This window comes from Felis catus, chromosome A3 (assembly GCF_018350175.1).
Source record: "Felis catus isolate Fca126 chromosome A3, F.catus_Fca126_mat1.0, whole genome shotgun sequence".
NCBI classification, from domain to species: Eukaryota; Metazoa; Chordata; class Mammalia; order Carnivora; family Felidae; genus Felis; species Felis catus.
The window spans coordinates 76,359,337-76,379,600 of NC_058370.1; the positions used below are offsets into that span (position 1 = coordinate 76,359,337).

General features: G+C 35.2%; 1 protein-coding gene across 9 annotated transcripts in view; it reads left to right on the forward strand.

Moving 5' to 3' along the window:
- Positions 1 to 20,264, forward strand: part of VRK2 (VRK serine/threonine kinase 2) — a 103,926-nt gene that overhangs the window by 29,380 nt on the left and 54,282 nt on the right. For all 9 annotated transcript variants that reach the window (XM_023251682.2, XM_023251681.2, XM_023251685.2 and 6 more), the window contains 4 exons: positions 100 to 169; positions 1,619 to 1,706; positions 4,069 to 4,174; positions 5,382 to 5,474. In XM_023251682.2, the coding sequence (XP_023107450.1) occupies positions 100 to 169; positions 1,619 to 1,706; positions 4,069 to 4,174; positions 5,382 to 5,474 (357 nt within the window). The remainder of the gene's footprint in view (positions 1 to 99; positions 170 to 1,618; positions 1,707 to 4,068; positions 4,175 to 5,381; positions 5,475 to 20,264) is intronic.

The window sequence follows — 20,264 nt, forward strand, 5'->3', positions numbered from 1 at the left end:
ATATATTTCCAATGTGTACTCATATTTTCACAGTTGAAATACCAAATCTATCTTTAAGATTTTTTTCCTAATAAAATTAATTGTTCTTATCTTTTATAGGAATATCAGGAAAATGGCCCATTATTTTCAGAACTTAAATTTTATCAAAGAGCTGCAAAAAAAGACTATAGTAAGTAAATTTAGCAAAGCAAGCTACTTCTGTATAGTTTGCTGAAGTGAGTGTTAATATATTTCTCTTTTCTGGCCTTCTGGAAAATTCTTTTCAATCACAAATTTTATTGTAAAATGATACAATTAGTTATTATATAAAAATAAGATAGATGGTATATAAATGTTGATATTACATACATAATGAGTTATATATTTCAAATCAAAGTTGTTTCCACTACTTTACATACAATATTAGGTTGTTGGTCTAAGCTACTAAGTGTTCTTTAAGTGTAAAAGATAGTAGAATGAAATCATAATTTTTAATAGAAAACCATGTGGAGTCAAAGGTAATAAAGAAAATATATTAAAATGGGCAGCAGATATATAAACAAAAGGAATGGCCATAGAATGGATTAGTGTAAGGTGTATGGAAATGATTAAACATTGAAATGATTTAGAACATTTAGAAGCTAAAACTTTTAGAACTTTTAGAAGCTAAAAGTGTTAGAAACTTGAATGTTGGAAAATCAATTGGAGCTGGAAATCACATGTGAGAACGACCAGTTAGAGGAATTTAATGAGAAATGAATGTGAGCAGAGCTGAGGAATAAGTGAAACATTTTATAAATACAGTAGAATATAGATGGACAAAGTAAAACTTAACAGAAGTTGATATGAATAAAAGTAATATAGTCAAGATCCTCTACATTATGCTTAAGAAAAAGAATAATGAGTCTAGACTCAATAATTAACTTTGTTTTCCTTAATAAAACCTAAATGTTATGAAAGTAGTCTTTATTAACTGCTTAAACTATGTCAGGGTGACAAATAGAATCCATTAAACATTGATTATCTATCGTAGAGCTGTCTTACACATTAAACATATATGGTAGAAAAGTGGAGAATAAACTACCTGATGATTTCAGTGGATTTGACTTTTTTAGACTAAATTTAGTCAAAAAAGTTTCTGTATAACAATTTCATAGTAAATGATTTTTCTGCCCAATTTCTATTTTTTCCAACCACCATGGCTTTAGATTTTTAAGTAATGGAAAAGAAAAAGCCATCTCTCTACTGATTCTTTGGTAGTTAACATATGTTATATTTTATTTTATTTTAATTTTTTGAGCATATGTTATGTTTTGGAATTTAACATATAAGGGAATGAATTTTTTTTCATGAATAGAAAGATTTGAGTATATGATAGCAGTGCATTTTATGACCATGACTACTTCTGTTTTGGTTATAATTGATTTAATTTAAAATTTCTGTATATGTTTTTATGTTAATTATGGTGACAGAGAATTTAAAAGCCACTGGATAGATAGATATTAGATTCTTTAAAACATTTTCCAGGAAGTCTAATTTCTACTTAGGTTAGCTAAATAAGTTTTAGGATCTATGTAAAAGTGAGAAATAACATTTCTAAAATTAAATAACTTTTTTCCTGTTAAATTTGCCTTTGTAGTCAAAAACTGGATAGAACTCAAACAACTTGATTATTTAGGAATTCCTATGTTTTATGGATCCGGTATTACTGAATTCAAGGGAAGAAGGTAAAATGCAATTATTATAATCAAGTGTTGTTCTATGACTGTTTCTTACGTGGTCTAATACCTGTTGCTATGTAACTAATTACCTAATTCATAGTGATTTATAACAACAGACTAATATCATCTTAGTTTCCATGATCAGTTTCTATAACTGGGTTACCAGCTCGGGACTTGTGAGGATGTAGTTAGCTGCCTGCTGGGTTACAGTCATCTCCGTACTTGACTGGGGAAGGATCTCTTTTCAAGGTCACTGCTGTAGCTATTGGCAAGCCTCACTTTCCCATCATGTAGGTCTCTCCATAGGCTGCCTCAATGTTATAAAGACATGGTGGCTGGCTTTCCCTAGAGGAAGTAATAGGAATAGAGAGAGAGAGAGAGAGAGGGAGAAAGAGAGCATATGCGCGCGCGCGCACACACACACACACACACACACACACACACACACACACGAGCATGCATCCAAGAAGAAAGCCAAAGCCTTTTTATAATTGAAACTGTTTTATCAAAATTTTATTTAACTTCTAGTTAGTTAATATAGAGAGTAATATTAGTTTCAGGAGTAGAATGTAGGGATTCATCACTTACATACAGTACCCAGTGCAAATCGTAACAAGTGCCCTCCTTAATCTCCATCACCCATTTAGTCCATCCCTCACCCATGCCTCTCCAACAACCCTCAGTTTGTTCCTTATAGTTAAGAGTCTTCTGGTTTGCTCCCTTCTCTTTTTTCCCCCTTCCCCTATGTTCATCTGTTTTGTCTCTTAAATTCCACATATGGTATTTGTCTTTCTTTGACTTATTTCAAATCTTATAGTAATATCACATCATTTCCACTGTAGTCTCTTTGCTAGAGGCAAGTCACTAAGTCTACTCCATATGTAAGAGGAGATTCAATTAAACTTCATCTCTTGAGAAGAGGCACAAGAAAAAATTTGTGCAAATATTTTTAAAATCACCACATATGGCTAGCCATCACATATAAATAACTGAGTAGTGGTTTTTAAAGAAGAAAAAAATTCGGGGCACCTGGGTGGCTCAATTGATTAAGCATCCGACTTTAGCTCAGGTCATGATCTCGCGGTTTGTGAGTTGGAGCCCCGTATCCGGCTCTGTGCTGACAGCTCAGAACATGGAGCCTGCTTCAGATTCTGTGTCTTCTTCTCTCTCTCTGCCCCTCCCTTGTTCACATTCTGTCTCTATCTCTCAAAAATAAACATTAAAAAAATTAAAAAAGAAAAAAAAATTCTATTGGTTAGGTATCCCATTTGGTCTTTTCAATAGCTTTTAAAATAGTGATGTTTTCTTTCCTAAGTGAGAAAATAGGCTCAGTGTTCAGTGCTTTGTTCAAATGGTCTTCAAATGCTATCACTAAAAAATGAACAAACAGTAATCTGGAAACAAAGTAAAGGGCTGTTAATAGAGGACTGAGTGACTGAGTAGATCATGGTATATCCATATCATGTACTATTATGCAGCCCATGAAAGGAATCAATTACAGCTATACCAGTTGAGGGGTGCATAGGTGGCTTGGTGATGAAGCGTCCGACTCTTGATTTTGGCTCAGGTCATGACCTGAGTTCATGGGATCGAGCACTGTGTTGGGCTTCATGCTGTGAGCACGCAGAGCCCACTTGGGATTCTCTCTCTCTGCCTCTCCCCATCCCTTCCCACCCCGAGTAAACAGACATCACAAAGAGAGCTAATGCAGTTGATTTGGAAGGATTTCAGTGAGCTATTAATGAAAAAAAGTACGATGCAGAAAAGTGCATATAATAAGATCACATTTTTGTAAAACAAGGACAAAAATTCCTCTATGTCTGTGTTCATGTGTGTATACATAGATCAATAAAGAATAGGGGCTGGTGTGGATCTGTTAAGGGAAGACAAGAAGGGGTGGAGGTGCCAAACAGAAAGGAAGTACATTTTTTAAAAAAGTCATATTTGTATATGTATGGAGAAAGTAATTATGATTTATAAGCTCAAGAAGCAAATATAAATAAAAATTTCTGTCCAAACAAATAATTTGTTCAAGGTCACACAGTGAGAAGGTGATGGAGTCAAAATGAATCAAACTCAGGACTCTTTAATTTAGAAAGAGTATTCTCTTTTCATGGTCTAAGAGTGAGTATGAATGTTTCAGCACAACATTCTCTTCTTCTAGAAAACTAACTGCAAAGTAAATACTGACTAGTATTTTTCTGTAAAAGAACAGCAAGATTATTAACGTACACTCATTCTTTAATGGTTCAGGTTGCAGTATTCTTCGTTGTTAGGTTGAGGGTATTTTTCCTTGTTTCAAATTCATAAATAGGCAGTTTCAAGCATTGCTATCTTAAGATCTCTTTTTGACGTCTCCTTCTTATAGTTACAGATTTATGGTAATGGAAAGACTAGGAATAGATTTACAGAAGATCTCAGACCAGAATGGTACTTTTAAAAAGTCAACTGTCCTGCAGCTAGGTATCCGAATGGTAAGAAGGAATGACTTATTTCACATGCCTCATTTTCAGATTATTTACTTGTTACAATACACAAATCGTTGCCCTTTGTGGAATTATCAGAGAATGAAGGATTATTGCCCTAGAAATGTCAGTTATTTAGGGTAGAGGCTATTTTGGTGAAATTGATAACAGTGGGCTCTGTAAGTGACAGAATGTGCTGTGTTTGGCACTACAAACTCAATTAGGCATTGGTTCTACAGTCTGATTTTTTTTTCCCCTCACAGCTTTGTTTTACATATCAGAACAAGCTTGCATTGCTATAAGAATAACCTCTCTTTTGTCAGTTGTATTTATAACAATGCAAACTATGGCAAAATATATTATTTTCCATACTAAACATGTGACAGTATGGGGCGCTGTGCAGTTTTTATTACGAGTTTGGGATGGTGGCAGTAATTAGTATGGCAATGAATAATATATACTTTGCCAAATAAGAAGCAATGAAATCTTAATAGCACCCATGCACACATTTTGTTTATATCACATATTTGTCTTATCTTGTTTGTGTTGGGTTTGCCCAAGCTCCATTTTATTTTTTCCATTTTAAATAGAATGAAACTACTCATGCCAGGTTGGGATGTGGCAAATAGAACTCGCTAATTTTCCCGTTCATCCATTCATCCGTTTAGCCAGCCAGCAAATGTTTATTGAGCACTGGGTGAAGGTAATATGTAAGGCTCAAGGGCTTTAAAGATGAAGCTCAGGTTTTTTTCCTATTACTGTCCAGAGGGAGAATGCCTTTCTCTGAGCTCATGGACACGGTGTTTTGTTCTGTGGTCTCCAAAACTTGATTTATAATCATTGCTTGGGTGAGGAATTCCTGAGTGGGCTTCATGATTATTGTATAGTGTATCTCGGATTTTTTCCTCCTTGCACAGTGTGATTTGGCCACCAGGCTGTCGGGAACATAGGTATCGGCATTGTTGAATCTCGGTCCTCTTTCATCAGAAGTTTAATTAAAACACTTGATATTTGAGGATCGTGTTGTTCAACTTTTTTTCTAGGATAAGTGACCAGTTCATGTGATATTTGAGAATAGGCAAACACATAATTGTATAATATGTCACTTTGTTATTGTTAGTGAGAAAAAATACATGTTATTCTATATTCAAAATGTTCAAGTTGATCATGAGTTTGAAATAGACATTAGTATAACCTTATATATTTCTTTTCATAGTTGGATGTTCTGGAATATATACATGAAAATGAATATGTTCATGGTGATATAAAAGCAGCAAATCTACTATTAGGTTATAGAAATCCAGATCGGGTAAGTACAGTATTAAGCTTTTGCTTTCAGTAAGGATCCTCAAAGTATCACACTGAGACATTCAAAAATCAAACTCCTAACCCAGGAGAGTTTATAAATGAGGATTAACATGATGAATGTTGTGATTTATCTTACCTTGCTTATCTCATTTAATGCACTAAACTGATAAGTAATTAGGATGAGGACACTGAGACTCAGAGGGGTTAATTTGTTAATGGACATATAGTAAAATGGCTGAAATTTGACCTTCAGAGTGAATATAAAGAACTATCAAAATTCAGTGGGAGAAGGGATGGATTTGTGCAGAGAAAAAAAAATTAAAAGTCATATTAGCTCCCCTTTCACTGTATAAACACTTAAGTCTTAAACAGAGCAGCTTTTCCAGTGGAACTTTCTCTAATGATGGAAATATTCTATATGATACTGTCCAGTATGGTAGCCATGAGCCACGTGTGGCTATCCAGCACCTGAAACATGGGTAGTGTACCATCAAATGCTGATGAGGATGGAGAATGTCAGGAACTCCCATTCATTGCTGCTGGAAATGCAAAATGATATGGCCACTGTGGCAGACAGTTTGGCGTTTTCTTTAAAAGCTGAACATATTCGTAACATATGATCTGCAATTACACTGCTTGGTATTTACCCAAAGGAGTTGAAAACTTATATCCACACAAAAACCTACACACACATGTTTATAGCAGCTTTATTCATAGTTGCCAAAACTTGAAGCAATGAAGATGTCCTTTAATAGGTGAATGGATAAATCAACTGTGGTATATCCAAATAAGGCAATATTACTCAATGTTAAAAGAAGTGAGCAGTCAAGACATGAAAAGACATGGAGGAACCTTAAATGCATTTTACTAAGTGAAAATCTATATAATTCCAACTTTACAAGGTTTTGGACAAGGAGAAACTATGGAGACACTAAAAAGATCAGTGATTGCTAGGGCTTAGAGGGAAGGGAGTGATGAATAGGCAGAGCACAGAAGATGTTTAGGGAAGTGAAACTGTTCTGTAAGATACTACAATGGTGGATATATGTTGCTACACATTTGTCAAAACTCATAGAATGTTCAACACCAAAAGTGAGCCCTATTGCAAACTATAGACTTTTAGTTATAATGATGTGTTGCTGTGTAAGGAATGTAAGTTCATCCATTGTAACAGATGTAATACTCTGGTATGAGATGGAGACTCTCTGGGGGGAGGGGCAGTGGGTATAAGAGAACTCACTGTACTTTCCACTCAGTTTTACCTGAATTGCTCTAAATTTGCCAAAATTGAGTATAAATTAACTGCTTTAAAAAAAAGAATCTCTAAAAAATGTGGCTAGTGTGACTGAGGAACTGAATTTTAAATTTAACTTAATTATTAATTAATTTCTTATTTTACCTTGCTTTCTCTCCCCCACCCCCAGCTTTCTTGAGGTAGGATTGTCAAAAAAAATGCATATGTTTAGGTTGTACAACATGATTTTTTAAAGGTGTACAAAGTGATGATGTATATGTTGTGAAGTGATTGCCATCATCAATTTAATTAATGCATTTGTTTCATATAGCTACTGTTTTGTTTGCTTTTGTGGTAAGACCACTTAAGATCTACTCTTGGCAAATTTGAAGTACATAGCATTATTAGCTGTTGTCTCCATGCTGTATGTTAGAGCCCTAGAACTTATTCATCTTTTTGACCAACATCTCCCTATTTCCTCCACACACACACCCCCCCCCCACCACCCCCAGCCCCTGGCAACCACTTTTCTACTTGCTGGTTCAGTAAGTTTTACTGTTTTACATGCCACGTATAAGTGAGATAATACAGTCTTTCTGTGTCTGACTTAATGTCCTCCAGGTTCATCCATGGTGTCACAAATGCCATATTTCCTTTTATGGCTGAATAATTCTGTTGCATGTGTATACCACATTTTCTTTATTCATTCATTCATCCATCAGTGAACAGTAAGGTTATTTACTTATTTTGGCTGTTGTGAAAAATGCTGCAGTAACACGAGAGTGCACATATCTCCTTAAGATAATGATTTATTTTCCTTTTGGTATATACCCAGAAGTTGGATTGCTGGATCATATAATAGTTGCATTCAGAGGAACTGCTTGACTATTTTGCATAAAGACTATACAGTACACAAGGGTTCCCTTTTCTTCACATCCTCCCCACTGGTTATCACTGGTTATCACTGGATAACACTGGTTATCTCTTGTCTTTTTCGTAACAGCCATCTTAACAGGTATTGAGTGATGTCTCATTGTGGTTTTGGTGTTCATTTCTCTGATGATAATATTGAGCACCTTTTCTTATACCTGTTGGGCATGTGTATGCCTTCTTTGGAAAAATGTCTGTGCAGGTCCTTTGTATATTTTTCAGTTGGCTTATTTTCTTGCTAGTGAGTTGTATGAGTTCTTCTATATTTTGGATATTAACCCTTTATCATATCTATGGTTTGCAAATATTTTCTCCAGTTTAGTAGTTTGCCTTTTTATTTTGTTGGTGACTTCCTTTGCTGTGTGGAATCTTTTTGGTTTGAGGTAGTTCTACTTGTTTATTTTTGTCTTCATTGCCTATGCTTTTAGTGTCAGTTGAAAGAATCATTGCCGTGACCCATGTTCATGGATCGCAAGAACTAATATTGTTAAAATGTCCATACTACCCAACACAATCTACAGGTTCACTGCAATCCCTATCAAAATTCCAATGGCATTATTCATAGAAACAGAAAAGAGAATCCTAAGGTTCGTATGGGACCACAAAAGACCGTGAATAGCCAAAGCAATCTTGAGAACAAAGTTGGAAGCATCATACTTCCTGATTTCGAATATATGACAATGTTATAGTATAAAAACAGTATACTATTGGCATAAAAACAGTGGACCAAAACAGAGAGCTCAGAAATAAACTCACACAGATACAATGAACTAGTCTTTGAGAAGGGTACCAGTAATATACAATGGGGAAGGGATAGTCTCTTTAATAAATAATGGTGGGCAACTGGATAGCTACATGCAAAAGAATGAAACTGGACTCTTCTCTTATACCACACATAAAAATTAACTCAGAATGGATTAAAGACTTAAATGTAAGGCCTGAAACCATAAAACCAGAAGAAAACACAGGAAGATAGCTTAAATTAATTTAAATTTCAATAACTACGTGTGGCTGGTAGCCACTGTATCAGACCAAAGAGATTTAACGTTTTTTAAATTGACTCTATAAAAAATTTAAAAAGTCATAGTTGAATATTTACCTGAACTCTGAGGAGGAGGAAAAAATTTTTTAAATAATGGTACTAAAGAACAGATCCTAGAAAATATTGAGAAATTTCCAACTTTAAGATGTCTACGTTTAAAAAGTTGAACAAATGAAAGAAATGACAAAATGGAAAGTAGAATTATGACAGATATTTGAGGAGATGTATCAAACTCAAAAAAATTAATAAGAAAAACACTAAATATTTTCTTAAAACAATGACTAAAAGGAATTAACAGAACAGAGAAGAAATACAGCTGTCAGAAATGGATAAACAATAGTTCACCATCACTAAAAAGAAGAGAGATGCAGAGGTAACATTTTCAAAGAATGTATCAGATTGGAAAAGCCTGAAATAATAATCTGATGATATCGAGCTGATGAAGTGCAGGCACTTGTAGACCGCCAGTGGGAATGTAAATTAAATGGGAGTAGAAGAAGAAATTAAGTTAATGGAAGGGCAATTTGGCAATGTATATTAAAATCCTGTAAACGTCTGCATACTTTTTTAAGGTTAGGTTTTGTGAAGTATAATTTACAAACAGTAAAATTCACCCTTTTAACTGTACAGCTTGATGTGTTTTGACACATGTATATCATATAACCACCACTGCAATCATGATACAGAATGTTCCTATCATCCTCACACTTTCTGTCCTTCCCCCACGCCTACTTAGTTCCCTTCTCTCACTTCCCTAACCGCTGGTGATGATTTCTGCCCCCATAGTTTTTGCATGTTTAAGGAATGTCATATAAAAATGGAATTATAGGATATATACCCTGTGTCTGGCTTCCTTCACCGAGCATGATGTTTGGGAGATTTACCTGGGCTGTAGTTGTTAGTAGTTGATTCTTCTTTAATGATAGGTAGTATTCCATGGAAAACTACCACAGGGTATCTGTTTACCTGTTGGAGATTTGTGTCTTTTCCAGTTTGGGGGCAATTATTAGTAAAGTTGCTATAAGCATTCACATAAAGTTATGTAGGTATATGTTTTAACAACTTCTGGGTAAATAACTAGGAGTGGGATTTCTGGATTATATGGAAGTATATGTTTAATTTAAAAGAAGCAGCCAAACTGTCTTCCAGAGCGGTTGTACCATTGTTATACATTCCCACCAGTGATGTGTAGTTCTCCACATCTTGCCACCACTTGGTTTCATTAGTTTCTAAAATTTTAGCCATTATGGTAAATGTGGTGTCATATCTAGTAGTCTTAATGTGCATCAGTTATATAATGACTGATGATACGGAGCGTCTTTCATGTATATATTTGCCACTCTTTTATCTTCTTTGGTGAATTATATGCTCCCATTTTTAAATCAGATTTGTCTTAAGAGAGCTTTATTTTTTAAGGATAGGAACATTTTGTCAGATACTTGTTTGCAGATGCTTTCTACATCTGTAGCTTATCTTTTCATTTTCTTATCAGTGTCTTTCAGAAAGCAGTTGTTTTTAATTATAATGAGGCCCAGTTTATGATTTTTTTTTCTTTTTATGATTTGTGCTACTTCTGTCCTAAGCTAGGATCATAAAATGTTTTCTCATAAGTTTTCTTCAAGGGGTTTTATACAACTCTTATATTTAGATTCCTGATCTGTTTCAAGTTTGTATTTGGTGCCAGGTAAGGATCAAGGCTCTTTTCTAGGGGGAGGGTGGACATACATATGGGACATACATATGTATGTATACATACATACATATGATGTTGAAGTGAACCCCAGTGAATTGCTTTCAGCTCCTCTGTCAAAATTATTGACCATCTATGAATGGGTCTATTTCTGGATTCTCTGTTACAGTATCATACAGTCATTATCACAGTTCATGGTCTGGAAAGTAGGAGGAGTCTTCCAACTCTGTTCTTTTCTTCAAAATTATTTTGACTTTTCTGGCTACTTTGCAATTCCTTTTGTAATACTTTAGAATCAGTTTGTCAATTTCTGTCCCAAAACCTGCAAGGATTTTGATTGAGATTATGAGTTTTTATAGCTAGTACATTTCTTGCTTTTATAGCTAGTAATATTACTTGTTCAACTTTGTCTGATATTAATATAACCACACCCCTTTCTTTTGATTAATGTTTACATTATATAGCTTCTCCCTTCTTTTAATCTAATCAATCTCTAATTTCTTCAAGACAGTATGTTCATTTTGAGGCTATTTTTTAAGCTTTGCTAAAATGAGTCTATAGTAGCCTTTACTTCTGTGGATAGTTTATTCCTGGTTCTATGCTGTGAAGTTCTGTGATTTCTAATGGAATTCTGTGTGAGGACTTAACTCTGGTTGGTCAGAACTCAACTCCCAGCTCTTTGTGAACCCTGGGAGTTATTCTTCTCCCTACTCCTATTGGTTGTTGGCTCCACCTTTTATACTACAGGTAAGGAGATACTTAGGCAGATTTTTCTGGAACTTCCTCCCCTCCTGCCCCTGCCCCTACCCCTACCCCCATGTAGCTCCCTCTTCTCTTCTTCTAAACTCCTCTCTGCAATTTCAGGCTCTTTGGGAGCCTCGCTGAATTCAATGACTGTGTCGTCAGGATTGCTGTACTGCCGTTAGGATTTCCCTTCCTGTTCTTGAGTTTGGAATTGTCACCAGGCAGAAAGCTGGGGCATCTGTGGGACTCAACTAATCTCTTTTTCCCTCATTTTCTCAAGGATCTCAGTCATATGCTGCCTATTTAATATCCAAAACATTTGTATCTTTCATTTTATGCAGTTTCCCCCAGACAGTGGCAGTGTAAATCCAGTCACTGTATTCCTTTTTTGCCAAAAGCAAAAAGGGCTAGTTTTATTTTTTAATTATTTTTTTAATATGAAATTTGTTATCAAATTGGTTTCCATACAACACCCAGTGCTCATCCCAACAGGTGCCCTCCTCAATGCCCATCACCCACCCCCCCTCCCTCCCACCCCCTCCATCAACCCTCAGTTTATTCTCAGTTTTTAAGAGTCTCTTATGGTTTGGCTCTCTCCCTTTCTAACTTTTTTTTTTTTCCTTCCCCTCCCCCATGGTCTTCTGTTAAGTTTCTCAGGATCCACATAAGAGTGACAACATATGGTATATGTCTTTCTCTGTATGACTTATTTCACTTAGCATAACATGCTCCAGTTCCATCCACATTGCTACAAAAGGCCATATTTCATTCTTTCTCATTACCAAGTAGTATTCCATTGTGTATATAAACCACAATTTCTTATCCATTCATCAGTTGATGGACATTTAGGCTCTTTGCATAATTTGGCTATTGTTGAAAGTACTGCTATAAACACTGGGGTACAGGTGCCCCTATGCATCAGCACTCCTGTATCCCTTGGGTAAATTCCTAGCAGTGCTATTGCTAGGTCATAGGGTAGATCTATTTTTAATTTTTTGAGGAACCTCCACACTGTTTTCCAGAGTGGCTGCACCAGTTTGCATTCTCATCAACAATGCAAGAGGGTTCCCATTTCTCCACATCTTCTCCAGCATCTATAGTCTCCTAATTTGTTCATTTTAGCCATTCTGACTGGCATGAGGTGATATCTGAGTGTGGTTTTGGTTTGTATTTCCCTGATGAGGAGTGACGTTGAGCATCTTTTCATGTGCCTGTTGGCCATCTGGATGTCTTCTTTAGAGAAGTTCTATTCATGTTAATAGAAGTTCTTCTACTCATGTTTTCTGCCCATTTCTTCACTGGATTATTTGTTTTTCGGGTGTGGAATTTGGTGAGTTCTTTATAGATTTTGGATACTAGAAAAAGGGCTAGTTTTAAATAATTTGTGTGTGTGTACGTGAAATGTCTGCTCATGTCTTTTGCCTGTTTCTCTTTTTTTTTGTTTTTTTATTCCCTCTCTTTTGAAGAGTTCTTTAAATATATAAGCCCATCATCTATTACAGATTTTACAAATATGTTCTTTCAATTTGCCTTCTGTCCTTTGATTATATTTGTGATGTTTTATTGCCACATAGAAGGTGAACCTTTATTTTTAATGCGGTCAAATTATTAATTTTTTATTTACTATGGGTATTCAAGCATGGTTAAAAACCTTGCTCCACAGAGAGATTTTATATGAATTTAATTGTATATTTTCATTTTTTACATTTAAATCTCTTATTAATTTAGAGTTTATTCTTTTACATGAGAAGAAGTGTTGACTCTGTTGTCATTTTCTAAATGATTTTCTAGTTTTTCCAATGCTATTTTTTTTTTTTTTTTTTTTTTTTTTTTTTTTGCTTCAGGGCACCTGGGTGGCTCAGATGGTTGAGTGTCTGACTTGATTTCTACTCAGGTCATGATCTCACGGTTCTTGAGTTTGTGCCCCGCATTGGGCTCTGTGCTGGCAGTGTGGGGCCTGCTTGGGATTCTCTCTTTCTCCCTCTCTCTCTCTGCCTCTCTCCTGCTTGCTCTCTCTTGCTCTCAAAACAAACTTGAAAAAAATTTTTTTTGCCTTCAGTGATATTAGATGCCACCTTTATCATATACTAAACTTCCATATGTACTTGAGTTCATTTCTGTACTTTCTACTGAATCCTTCTGGTTTGTCTAATTATGTTTAATTATAATACTAGTGCATTAATATCTGAGGCTTTATAACATAATTTAATATCTGATGAGGCTTTGTGCCTTGTAGCTTTCTTTTTCAGTATTACTCTAGATATTTATACTTTCTATATTATTTTGTTTAGCTTCATTTAAAAAATACATGTTGGCTGGGGTGCCTGAGTGGCTCAGTCGGTTAACCGTCTGACTTTGGCTCAGGTCATGATCTCGTGGTTCGTGAGTTCGAGCCTTGCGTCAGGTTCTGGGCTGACAGCTCGGAGCCTGGAACCTGCTTCAGATTCTCTTCAGAGTGCCTGCGGCTTGCACTCTGTCTCTTGCATTGTCTCAAAAATAAATAAACGTTAAAAAAAAAATACATGTTGGCATTTTTATTGGCATTTTGTTAAATTTTTAAATTAACTTGGGGAAGACCTGACATTTTTATGATGTATAGATGCTTTTCAACAGCAAGGAATGATTTTGTATTTCATCAGTATTACATTTATTATCTCTTGAGTATTTTTTAAAAAAATTTTTTTAATGTTTATTTATTTTTGAGAGAGAGAGAGAGAGAGAGACAGTGTGAGTGGGGGAGGCGCAGAGAGAGAGGGAGACACAGAATCCGAAGCAGGCTCCAGGCTCCAAGCTTCCAGCACAGAGCCCGATGTGGGGCTCAAACTCACAAACTGCGAGATCATGGCCTGAGCCGAAGTTGGAAGCTTAAACGACTGAGCCACTCAGGCGCCCCTCTTGAGTATTTTAATCTTTCCTCATATTAAGTTTTTTATATTTCTTGCTACCCTTATTCTTAAAGATTAAACCACTTTTGTTGGTATTGTCATTGCTATTTTACTCTACTATTTTATCTTCTAAGTGATTATTGTTTGTGTATATGTGCATTGTTGATTTCCATATATTCATTTTATATCCTATTAATTTATTGACTTTGAGGTAGTTTTAGTAGTGATTATCTAGGGTTTTCTTAGGAAGCATTTCAGACACAAGTAGATGTAGTTGTCTTTCGGTTCTTGTATCTCTGATTTCTTTTGTCTAATTAATTGTATTGCTAGTATATCCAGTATGTAGTAAATAGTAGTGAAAGTAGTGATTATCCTTGCTTCTTCCTGATCTTAATGGAAATGCCTGAAGTTTATCCCATTAAATATGATGCTGGCTTTAGGACTAAGGTGTGCCTACGTATACGTATGTGAGTGTGTGCATGTGTGTGTCCTTATAGTCATATCAAGGAAATCACCATCAATTCCTATGTTCTCGAGTGGATTTTTTGATTTTATGGGATTGGTATTGAATTTCATCAAAGATTTACTTAGTGTGTATGGAAATAATTACACATTTTTCTCAGATCAATTAATATGGTGTGATATATCACTGTGCTTCTAATATTGAATCAACCTTACTTTCCAGGAATAAATCCCACTTTGTTATAGTACATTATTTATTTAATATGGTGTTGAGGTATGTTCACTAATATTTTATGTAGTATTTTCATATAGGTATTTGTAAGTGATGTTGATCTGTAATTTTCTATTTTTGTACTATTTTTTTTATGAGATTTAGGTATCAACATTATACTTCATAAAAAGAATTTGTAAGTTTTACTTCATTTCCTATATTCTAGAACCATTTCTATTAAATTGGCACCAATTGGTTTTTGAATATGAAATCATCTGGTTCTGCTGTTTTTCTATGAGGCAGTTCCTTGTAATGTAGCTACCTCTTCCTGTGGAACTGTTTAAGCTTTTTATCTCTACATGGGTCAATTGTGATAGTTATCCATTTTGTCTAGTTTTCCAAATGTATTTATTTTTTTTCCAAATGTATTTCTATGGTGTTACGCATTGTAGTTAGTCTCTTTTGAATTTTAAATTTATTCTACTTCAATGGTTGTTTCCCTCTGGTTATTTTTTATTATTTTTTTCTTCCTTTTTTCTGCCTTAATAAAGGTGTTTCTTTTTCAACTCACTTGGGTTCTGATTTGATTACTGAGAAATATTTTCCTTTTTCTATCTCATTAATTTCTGATTTTGCCTTTATTATGTCATTTCTTATCATCTTTTTATTTCACCCTTTTCTTTTTTTACTTGGTCTTCAGTTTCAGATCTATTTCATTTATTTTCATTAAAAATTATTTTATTTCTCTATGTGTTTGAAGCCATGATTTTTCCTCTGGTCACAGCTTTATGTTGTACTCATCAATTTTAATATGTTTTTTATTATCTTTATCTTTTAGAAGATTTGTATTTCTTCTTCACCAAAAAATTGTGCAGCAGCAGGTTTTTAAATTTTCATGTAGAAGGACCTTTTTAAAACTTTTGTTATTAAATTCTAGACTTGTAACAAGATGATCAGGATATTGTTTACTCTGATAATTTTACTCTTTGGAATGCCCTGAAGCCTTTATTGGTGACTTAGAAGAAGGTCAGCTTTTGTCAGTATTCCACATCTGTTTGAGAAAAAGGTAGTCTGTATTCTTATAGTGTATAGTTTAGTATCTGTCCAAAAGAATATCTGTATTCTTATAGTGTATAGTTTAATATCTGTCCAAAAGTTCTATCTTATTGACTGTATTATTTATGTCATCTATACCTTTACTTAGTTTTTGTTCACTTGATTTGTTTTGACCAAGAGTGGTATTTAAAAATCTTCTGTTATTAGTGTGTTTCTATGTGGCCTCAAGGGCCAGAATCAAGTTCTGTAGTTTTTATTTCATAAAGATCATTGCTGTGCTACTTGGTAAATATTCATTATTTATATTTGCTCTGTTTCATATGTGTTTTCTTTGATCTTATTCTTTAAGGTTTCTTTGGGTGGGAGGACTATTTATGAAAGCTCATATTTTTGTTGTAGTGATTGGCCTTGGTATCTATACCTTTTAAAGATGCTTTTGGCTTACTTTATCCATATTTAACCTTTTGTTGCTACTATGATAGTCTTTTATGGTAGTTTTACTTCACTTACTACTAATTCACTATTGTTTATTTTACTTTCCTCTTTCCCTTAATGTTGTTTTCTTAGTTTTTAGTCCTACTACTTTACCTTGTCAGAACATGGGTCACTTGTATATTCTTCATTTATCACCAGCCTTGTTTTGGTCTTAGATAATTATAATTAAGTACATTAAATGCTCATCTCTCTGTCCTTTTACCAGAGTTACCTGCTCATCTTTAGATTGGATGAAACTAATGCTTTAGTAACTTGATTGCTCAAGAAGTGCCCAAGGGTACAAAATGCCCTTGCGTGTGTTACACTTTTTCAATAACATTGATCCCTGAGGGATAGCTTGAATGGGTTTAAAATATTTAGTTCACATGTTTTTCCTTGAATCTCTTGAAAATGCTAAACTGTTGTTGCCTTGTTTTGCATGTTGCTTTTAAGAATCTGCTGCTAGTTTAATTTTCTTACCAGTATATGTTATTTGTTCTTTTTCCCTTGCTACCTTTAGGATTTTTATTTCTTTACTAATAATGTCTAATGGTGTTACCAGGATATGTTTAGTGTAGATCATCTTGTATCGGTTTTCCCAGATGTCTGGTGGGCTCTTTTGATATATAGATTCTTTTATTTTCAGAAAGTTTTCTTGGATTATAGTATTAAATATTAATTCACCCTTCATGTATATTTTGAGTTAAAATTATGGCGAAAAGAACTTTGAGCAATAAGCTGTTTAATGGAGAGAAAAAAACTACTGGAAAAAGAGATTCAACAGCAGAGAGGGAAGACATTGTTGAATGATTTGGCAACAGAAAAAGCCAAAAATGTTGACATTTATACAACCTTTGTCAAAGCAGTAGAGTTGTAAAGATTGAGATAAACTTAGGAAATAGACCCAAAGAGGTGTTGAGTAGAGACAGCCATTTTAGTTAAGATGGAAAGAAAGGGTCCTGATAGGGATGATAGTCAAAATAAAGTTCTGGGTAGTCCATTGGGGGCACACTTGATGTTCTGAGCTGTTTTCATTTTACTGTGTTTTTTTAAAAAAAAAATCTCTTCAAATACTATTCAGACATGGATCAAACAGTGTTTTTCCTTAAATTCAGACAGGTAACCTCACTGAGAGTTGAATTAGCTCATTGTAGATTATTTTATTCTTCTTTTTCCCTATGTCTTCATTGCATATTGTCCATTTCTTCATAGCTCATCTGATACTTTCTAAATTTGGTATTATGAAGACTCCCAAAGTGTACACCATTTACCTTCTTTCTTTTGTCATCTTTATCATTTTTTGTTGAAAATTATGTTATATTGGTTTATTTTTTATTTTTTGCATTTATTTATTTTTGAGAGACAGAGACAGATCACAAGTTGGGGAGGGGCAGAGAGAGAAGGAGACACAGAATCTGAAACAGGCTCCAGGCTCTGAGCTGTCAGCAAAGAGCCCGACGCAGGGCTCGAACTGACAAACCATGAGATCATGACCTGAGCCGAAGTTGGACTTTTAACCAACTGAGCCACCCAGCAGCCCCTGTTATATTCTTTAAATAACATTATGTTTCTAAATCTATACTTCCCTGATAGATAAGTAGGCAACATCCTCTTAGTCTACTTAAGTTTCCTAACTTCTGTTTAGAAAGCTCACTGACTTTGGAGTATGATATGGCGTTGTACAACTGATTACTGGCAATGAGGCTTATGGGTGCCATTATGATATTTAGAGAACAAATGTGCCTTTCTTATTTCATTGCTTAAAATGGCATTACCAGAAATGACATCAAGTGGTGGTTTTGCCATGGAGTACCACCCACTTGGCTGTATCTGACAGTGTCATTAGTGAAAAAAGGTGAGGCACATTAGTTAAAATCAGGGTTTGTGCACATCTTTTTATATCTTTCTATTTCAGAGGTGCAGTTGCTGTCCCACGTGTAAAAGGCCACTTTGTTGATTAGAAGGACATCATTTTTTTAAAGTTTTTATTTCAACTCCAGTTAGTTAAAATGCAGTGCAATATTAGTTTCAGGTATAAACACTTAATATGCAATACACCGTGCTCATCATGACAAATGCCTTCCTCAATCCCCATCACCCTTATGGCCCCCGCCCCCCAGCCTCCCCTCTGGTAACCATCAGTTTGTTTTCTAGACTTAAGAGTCTGTTTCTTGTTTTTTCTCTCTCTCTATTTTTACCTTTGTTCATTTGTTTTGTGTCTTAAATTCCACATATGAGTGAAATCATATGCTATTTTTCTTTCTCTGACTGACTTAATTCACTTAGATAATATTCTCTAGCTCCATCCATGTCATTGTAAGTTGTAAAATTTCATTCTTTTTTATGGCTGAGTAATACTCCATTTGTGTGTGTGTGTGTGTGTGTGTGTGTGTGTGTGTATGTGTGTATCTTTAAAACATTTTTAATGTTTATTTTTGAGAGAGAGAGAGAGAGAGAGAGAGAGAGAGAGAGAGAGAGGGAGGGAGGCAGGCAGAGAGCGAGAGAGACACAGAATCCAAAGCAGGCTCCAGGCTTTGAGCTGTTAGCACAGAGCCCCACGTGGGGCTCAGACCCACATGCAGGATCATGACCTGAGCCAAAGTCAGACACTTAACCAACTGAGCCATCTAGGCACTCTTTACCACATCTTTATCCATTCATCAGTCAGTGGACACTTGCCTTGTTTCCATAATTTGACTATTGTAGATGCTGCTGCTATAAACATTGGGGTGCATGTATCCCATTGAATTGGCATATTTGTATTCTTTGGGTAAATACCTAGTAGTGCAATTCCTGGATTGTAGGGTAGTTTTATTTGTATCTTTTTGAGGAACTTCCATACTGTTTTCCAGAGTGGCTGCACCAGTTTGTATTCCCACCAATAGTGCAAAAGTATTCCCCTTTCTCTATATCCTTACCAACACCTGTTGTTTCTTGTGTTGTTGATTTTAGTCATTCTTGTGTTGTTGATTTTAGGTGTGAGGGGATATCTCACTGTCATTTTGATTTGCATTTCCGCATTTCCATGATGATCAGTGATGTTGAGCATCTTTTAATGGAAGCACATCATTTTTTCATGCACCAGCTTATAACCCTGCTTTTACATGAAGTCTTTCTTGATGATTCTGGTTTATACTGATTCCCAATTTCCTTTAGCTTCTAATGTTTTTTTTAAACACATGAGCCCTCAAGTCTTAGTTGTTTCATATTGTCTTATGAACTAGAATGGACTCCTTGAGACATGTAGATATGTATACTTCCCTTCTTTTGTATTTCTCACAGCATCTAGGTTAGTGTTGCTTTTGTAATTACCCCTCAGGAAATACTTTATTGACCTCTCAGGACGAAAGGATAGTCTTGATGCAATGCCTGTCATCTCTCTTAGTGCCCAGAGCACCCTGACTCTTCAGGGCCTCCACCCCACCACACTCCATGTGTCTCTGTCCCAAAGCTGCCTGGTAAGTGAAAGAGAAAGGCCCTCACAGGTAGAGAAAACAGTTCTGCGTGTCAGCATCTGGAGTATGGCTTAGGAAACTTGTGATTTTTAAAAACACTTGCTTGACTACTGGGAGTTGTGTTGGACTGAAAGTCAGGAGATGAGGTTTCAGACTCAGCCCTAACATTGAGCAGGCTTGCAGCCTTCGGCAAATGATTTAACCTGTGAGGATGTTAGCTCTCCAATCTATAAAATGTAAGCCTTTGACTGAGTGATATTAAAATTTCCTTCTAGCTCTAAAATTCTGTGATTCTCTGAAAACATGTTTCCAAATGCTTAATGCTCATTGCAGAAGGTAATGTTTCTTATAATGTTTCCAAAGCGTCCACTTATTGTTGCATAGCTAAGGAAGTTAAAAAGCTCAAATTTAGAAAAGCAAAACAAAACAAAAAAACCTTAATGATCTGGGAGAGGGAATTGTAGTACCTGACCTGTATCTGGTGGCAAAATGCTCACTTTCATCCATAGGGTAGGGTCATAAGCCTCATTAAAGTTGCTTGTTCGCTGTTTGCTAGAGGGAATTCTAACATAATCCATTTATCAGTTACAGTTTCTTGTAAGATGGAG